Below are 7267 nucleotides of genomic sequence, written 5' to 3'. Positions count from 1 at the left end.
TGGGCCTATAACAAGGTGAGGCTCAGTTTCGACAACCAAGAGAGGGAGGACAGGACTTCCCAGGCGGAGCCAGTGGTAAAGAACCCGCCTGCCAATGCAGGAAACGTAAGAGACGGGTTTGAACCCTAGGTGGGGAAGATCCTCTGGAGGAGGGCATAGCAACACACTCCAGTGTTCTTGCCTGGAGAATCTTCGTGGACAGAGGAGCCTGGTGGGCTACAGCCCATAGGGTCACAGAGAGTTGGACACGACTGAAACAACTTGGCACACACGCACGCGTAGTAAGGACAACAGTTCCCAGCTATGCACATTGTGAATGCCCCTGGCTGCAGCTGACCTCACCACAATCTGGAGGACCCCCTGTCTTAGCGCAGGCTGCTCAAACAGGATACCATAGGGAGGGACTTCCCTGGTGGTCCAGTGATTAAGATTAAGACTCTGGTTTCTAATGCAAGGGGCATGGGTTCCATCCCTGGTTGGGGAACTAAGATCCTAAGATCTCACATGCCACACAGCACAGCCAAAAAATATAAAGTAACAATAAGAATAATAAAATAACTTAAAAAAATAAATACTAACAAAAATAAATTAAAAAAAAAGAATATCATAGACAGGGCAGCATAAACAGCCAACATTTATTTCTCATGCGTCTGGAGGCTGGAAGTTCATGGTTGGGTCCTTGGTGAGGGTCTCTTCCTACTTGTCCTCACATGGCACTGATTCCATCATGAGGGCCCCATCCTCATGACCTCATCGAACAGGAATCAGCTCCCTGAGGCCCCACCTCCAAACACCATCACACGGCGGGGGCGGGGACCATGGTTCCAACAAGAGGAATTTTAGGAGGGTCACAAAACACTCAGTCCATAGCAACTACCATGTGAGAACAGGCATGTTACAGGTCACCCCATTTCCTGCTGGTTTTGTTGTTGCTAATCTGGGGCATGGGGACAGCTCCCGGGTACTGCCCTGCTGGTGCACTGCAGAGGCCCTAACCCATTTCTGTTGCCACAGGGTGACCCGGGATTGTGGGGGGCTGGGGTGGCGTGGGGGGGCAGGGAGCAGCAGGAAATGAAGGGGTGGAATGATGCATTTGGTCTGTGCGCCCTCTGCTGGTACTGTGTGAAAGTCCTGGAGGTGGACTGAAGTGAAAGCTGCTCAGTCCGACTCTGTGACTATACAGTCCATGGAATTCTCCAGGCCAGAATATTGGAGTGGGTAGCCTTTCCCTTCTCCAGGGATTGGACCAACCCAGGGATCGAACCCAGGTCTCCTGCACTGCAGGCGGATTCTTTACCAGCTGAGCCACAAGGAAAGCCCAAGAATACTGAAGTGGGTAGAGGTGGCTCTTCCTGCCAAAACTGGTGAGAATCTGGGCTTTCATCTCCCACTGCGCTGACACTTCTGGGCTGTGACTGTCAACCTAGACGAGGATGGGAATCACCATCACCTAAGGAAGCTTGGCGTGGGGCTAAGCGTGTGGGTCTGCTCAGTCATGTCCGGCTCTTTGCAACCCCATGAACTGTTAACCACCAGGCTCCTCTGTCCACAGGACTTTCCAGGCAAGAATACTCGGCAACAGTGTTTTTATAAAAGGTCTCCAGGTGATTCTACATATGGAGCCCAGGCTGAGAACCTATTCTTTAGGGGGGAAAAAAATGGCCAAGGGAAACAAAATCCACAGAGACGTGTTATTCTGGTGCTTCCCATCCTGACCATCTATTTCAGAAATTCCCAGCCTGGCTGCATTGCAGAATTAGCCTCAAGCTTGACAAAAAGACCCTGGGGACCCAACCGTGGACATAATCAGAAACTCCAGGGCTGAAGCTTGCTCAGGGAAGTGCTTACAAGTATCCCAAGAGGTCTATTTGAGTTCATTTTGGGCTTTAATAAATCAAGGTCAAACCATTAATCCTTAAGACATTTTATAGGACCAGACTATCAAATGGCACAGCCTTGGGAAAACAGGCCCACAGGCACTGAAGGCACTTGATGAGCAGGGGAGGGAAAGGTAGAGACAGGCACGGACAGGTCTAGATCATTATATAATCAAGGCTTTAGTATAACTGAATCCTCACTATAAACTTTTTTTAGTCTTTTTTTGATGTGGACCACTTTTTGGCTTTATTGGATTTGTTACAATATTGTTTTTTGTTTGTTTTGGCTTTTTGGCTGCAAGGCTTGTGGGATCTTAGTTCCCCAACCAGGGATCAAACCCACGCCCCTTGCATTGGAAGGCAAAGTCTTAACCACTAGACCACCAGGGAAGTCTCCACATTATAACTTCTTGAGGGTAAAGACAGAGGAAGAAACTGGAAAAGGAGAGACTTCTTTGTAGACATCTGGGGAGAAAGGCTTCCAGGTAGAGGAACTGTGTTAATAACAAAGGCCCTGAGGCTGGAGGGTGCTTGACTATTGGAGGAGGAGCAAGGGAAATACAGCCAAGTGAAGTGACCAAGCTGTGGATGAGGCAAGGAAGCTGGGGGAAGGGGCCAGGCCAGGCTCCAGGCGGGACCCATAGACCACAGTAAGAACTTCGGCTTCTATAGAGGCGATGCAATCCTCTTTTTTCAAAGGATCACTTTGGCTGCTGTGAGAACAGGCTTGAGCAGGTAAGAACGGAGGCAGCAGGCTGCGATAACCCAGAAGCTACAAGGGCAGCTTGGATCAGGGTGGCGGGGCTGGTGGAGGGGAGAGCAGTCAGGTTCTAGTTGTTTTAAAGTCGGTATAAAACTGTCTTTCAGTGGAACCACATGCCATTTACCCTGAAGAGCCGGCACTTCTGAGTGGGTCTGAAGCCCTCCGGGACCCTCCAGGCCCAGCACCAGGCTCTGGGTCATTCTTTCCACTGCACACACAGCCCCTCTACCTAGGGAACCCACCGAGACACTGTGCCTAACAATGGGGGTGGGGGGAGGCCTGGACAGAGTTCCCAAACATCTGAGACACACAATCACTGCCACACCCCCACAGACCATGGCCTCTGACTGGCAGAAATTAACACAGAGGAAGAAACTGGAAAAGGAGAGACTTCTATGTAGATACCTAGGGAGAAAATTAACAGAGGAAACAACAAATCCATAAGCATACTCCTATTGCTTGCATCATTAACTAAAGACAAATACAAATTAAAGCCGCTTCCTCTTGTTCTTAAGTGCTCCCAAGCTTTCACAGTTTTCCCCTTTTTCTCTGAGCATCAAAGCTTCCCCACAGTGATGTGGATCTGAATCAGGGTCCTCCCTGAGCAAGGGTACCCATCCCGCTCCTGTCCAGGGCAGAAGGCCAGTCTTGCTGCTCCTGTGGCCGGCCTCCTCCTCACACCTGGGGTGCCCTTCAAGGTCTGAGCCCCAGGCCATCTGCACCCTGCTCCCCAACTCGCCCCCTTCTGCTGTTCTGCTTTGGACCACCCCACTCTTCTCTTGCTTTGCACATTTCCCTATCTCTAACACACACACACTTAGCGTCCGGCGTCCCTCCCCACTGACACTGTCGGCCCCACAAAGGCCCCAAATCCCCCCCTTTTCTGAACTACATACGATGCCTTACACCCAGCATAAGAGGCCTGGGATGACTGGCTGACTTGGAAGCCTGCGGTAACAAACTGTATTTTTTTATTATTACTATAATTTTTTTTCTGGCCGTGCTGAGTCTTCGATGCTGTACAGGCTTTTCTCTAGTTGGAGAGAGTGGGGATTACTCTCCAGTTGCGCTTCTCACTGGGGCGGTTTCCCTTACTCCAGAGCAGGCGCTCCATGACACGCGGGCTTCCGTAGTTGTGTTTCCCAGGCTCCAGAGCACAGGCTCCGCAGCTGCTGCGCATGGGCCCAGAGGCTACGCAGCACGTGCGATTTTCCTGGACCAGGAATCAAATCGAGCCTGAATCTTCTGCCCTGGCAGGCGGACTCCACCACTGGTGCACCAGGGAAGCCCCAAACCATCTTGAATTATATGCTTTACTTGCTTCTGTGAAATGCAGTAGATTAAGAAGATCTAACTTGGTGCAGTGGTAAAGAATCTACCTGCTAATGCAGAAGACCCAGATTCAATCCCTGGGTCAGGAAGATCCCCTGGAGGAGGACATGGCAACCCACTCCAGTGTTCTTGGCTGGAAAATCCCATGGACAGAGGAGCCTGGTGGGTTACAGCCTGTGGGGTCACAAAGAGTGGGACTCAACTGAGCACGCACATGCAAAAAACAAAAAAAGTGTTTCATGTTATCTTGATTATAAAGTCATCTTTCTCAAAATGCCATTTTTCAGTCTACACAGAGGAAGGAAACAGCTCCAAATATTTCATCTTTACCACATTCTTTACAGCAATAAAAAATCAAAATCATTTAAAGGACCAGCTACATCCACTCAGTGGAATATTTTGCAATTACTGATTTTCTTTTTTTTTTTTGCATAAAAAGTATTTAAAAGAATCAAATAATCTGGGCCTTTTGTTTTTGTAAAGTATACTCCCCATTTTTTTAACTGACATATAGCATCGTATTATTTAACATATACAATATGATTTATATATATATATAGTAAAATTACAGTAAGTTAACATCCAGCATCTCGCACAGTTAACAAGGTTATCCCCTTCTATTTTAAATGGTCAACCCCTCCGGCAGCTGGGTGCACCGCGGGGCGCAGCACAGGGCGAGCGACATCCCTCCCCGTTGCCTGGGATCCCTTCAACGAGCCACCAGCTCTGCATTAGCAGTGACACCCAGCCACCCCAGGAGACCAGGAGGGTTTTTTCCCACTTTGCAGACGTGAAAACTAAGGTTCTGAGAGACTTCACAACCTGGCCCAGGCGCAGGCTTTGAGAACTGACAGAACCCAATCCCCCACACCTGTCCGATTTCACAGCGGAGGACGGTTTGAGCAAACCTGTCATTGCTTCCTCCGAGAACCTACCAGAAACTTCTGGCCATTATTATCTCGCCACACGCAACTGCAGTGAAGAATCGGCACTCGGGGCCTCTTTCCTAAACCCAGTTACTAACGTCTACCTTGTGAGTTTTCTCACCCCAGGGGCCCCGGCACAAGTTTCCCGGCGGCGCGACCCGGTCCTTCAGCCCCGCCCACACCCTCTGCCTTCCTACGGGAGGCCCGGCTCCCGGCATCCACTTGGGCTCCAGGCCATTCACTTGAGCGCGTCCAGCATCCCGAACACCTGCGTGAACCGCTCTTGGTCCAGGATGCGCCCGTAGCGCAGGGTGAGGTAGAAAGTCTGTTTCCCGCTGTACTGCTGGATCCGCACGAACAGCTCCTGGGGCCGATCCGGGCTCTCCGTCATGGGGATCACGTCGGCCACGGGGCAGTAGGTGTCCTGTCGCCAGCCCCAGAAGGTCAGGTGGGCCACCCGCAGCACGGTGCCCGCCTCGTTCACGTACAGGATGCCCACCAGCCTCCGGAAGAAATGGCTCATCCAGCACAACATGGCCAGGGCGAAGCCGGCGACCCCGCCCGCCAGGCACAAGGAGCTGAAGGGCATGAGGCCCTGGGAGTAGCAGTAGAGGCCCGGCGGCAGGGCGGCCACCGTCAGGGCCGTCTGTGCCACCTTCAGCCGAGACAGGTACCCGAAGGCCTTGATGGCGTCGAACCGGTACACCATCTGAAACTTCTCCGTCTCTGGGCCCGGTGGCGTCTCCTTGGAGCGGGGCGGCCCGCTTCCCACCCACCTCCTGGGATCCTGCCCACCGCTGCAGCACAGCCGGTGGAGGGGCCTGCTCCACGCGGCTGGCCCTGGCGACAGCGCCACAGCTCGGAAAAGGGCAGCCTGGAAGGGAGACAGGGAGACTATTTCTCTCAGGGAACTCAACCATGTGGATCACTCAAGGGACAGGTGCAAAGCCCCTCACCCGGAGGCCAGTCCTGTGAGATCAGCAGTACTGCCGGAGATGGAAAGAAAGGTAAAGCCAGTGGCTTTGTTTTCTGTTGTTCAGTTGCTAAGTCGTGTCTGACTCTCTGCGACCCCACAGACTGCAGCCCATCAGGCTCCTCTATTGCTTTACCTCACAGATCTTCAGGAAAGCTGTGCACCACAGGAACCACTACTTCTACTTTACCCCGGAGGAAACTAAGCCCAGAGAAGGCAAGCAATGTACCCAAAGACCCACAGCCAGTCGGTGGGGCACACTCTGATTTTTAAAAGTGGGCCTCTTTCCTCCAGGTAGTTCAAGTAAATATGGGAAAAGAGGCACAACCTTCATTCATTCAACAGTTAACCTGCGAAAGGACGGCTCTGTGCTGCCACTGAATAATCCATAGCCTGTGTGACATTTCCTCAGGCAGGAGACGCCATCAGTGTCCTAGTGGGGAACAAACCCGGGAGACAGTCATCACAATAACTTTCCAACTCTTGGTCAGATTAAAGCGTCTTCTTGGGGGCTGAAATGAAACGCTATTTCTTAACCTAGACTGAGAAAGGGGTTGAACGAAGGAGGAGGGAGGGATGGAGGCATCAACCCGCTGCGCTAGGGTTTCATGAGGCGCAGTTTCACACCTCGAATAGTGCAGTGAAAGATATTCTGGGCGGTGGAGTCAGATCTGGGTTTCAATCCCGACTCCTACAGTCACCAGCTGTGGATCCTTGGGCAAATTACTCTGCCTCTCTGGGCCTCATCTTTCAAAACGGGGAATCCAAAATATACTGAATGTGATGATGGTTTGAAAGCCTTCAAAACGCACTTGATGCACTCCGAGTGCTCACTGAGTTTTAGTTATCGCCAGCTGTTGGTCCACGTGACCGGAGGTCAAATTAAGGCGGGAAGCAGCAAATTAAAACCCACAGGGGATGTCCCTCTGGCAGATTCTCCGAACGAGAACCCCTGGCGTCTGCATACTTGCCCCAGGCCTGCCCCGGACCCCCCAAAGCACGTCACCTCCCTCGCTCCCCACCAGTCTCCTTCTTACCATGGTACCACGGCCCGGTGCCGGAAGTGAATCCACCTGCTCCCGGAACCGCTAAGAGAGCGTGCTGGGCCCCAATAGGACAGCGTGGAGGCGCATTGCATTCTGGGATCCGTAGTCCAGAGCGCGCCCAGAGCCGCTGCTGCTGCTGCTGCTAAGTCACTTCAGTCGTGTCCGACTCTGTGTGACCCCATAGACGGAAGCCCACCAGGCTCCCCCTTCCCTGGGATTCTCCAGACAAGAACACTGGAGTGGGTCGCCATTTCCTTCTCCAAAGTGTGAAAGTGAAAAGTGAAAGTGAAGTCGCTCAGTCGTGTCCGACCCTTAGCGACCCCACGGACTGCAGCCTACCAGGCTCCTCC

General features: G+C 52.2%; 1 protein-coding gene across 1 annotated transcript; it reads right to left on the bottom strand.

Annotated features, from left to right (window-relative positions):
* Positions 1-380: 380 nt before the first annotated feature.
* Positions 381-7207, bottom strand: TMEM186 (transmembrane protein 186). Its single transcript, XM_055409466.2, is given in 3 exon segments — positions 381-5772; positions 6909-6940; positions 6943-7207. Coding segments are annotated over 3 exon segments (735 nt in total). The 5' UTR covers positions 7010-7207; the 3' UTR covers positions 381-5136.
* Positions 7208-7267: the final 60 nt, after the last annotated feature.

The sequence above is a fragment of the Moschus berezovskii genome, chromosome 27 (genome assembly GCF_049115385.1).
Source record: "Moschus berezovskii isolate FMDL1 chromosome 27, NW_MosBer_1.0, whole genome shotgun sequence".
NCBI lineage: Eukaryota > Metazoa > Chordata > Mammalia > Artiodactyla > Moschidae > Moschus > Moschus berezovskii.
Note: the sequence above shows the minus strand (reverse complement) of the source record. Positions and strands in the feature narration are given on the sequence as shown.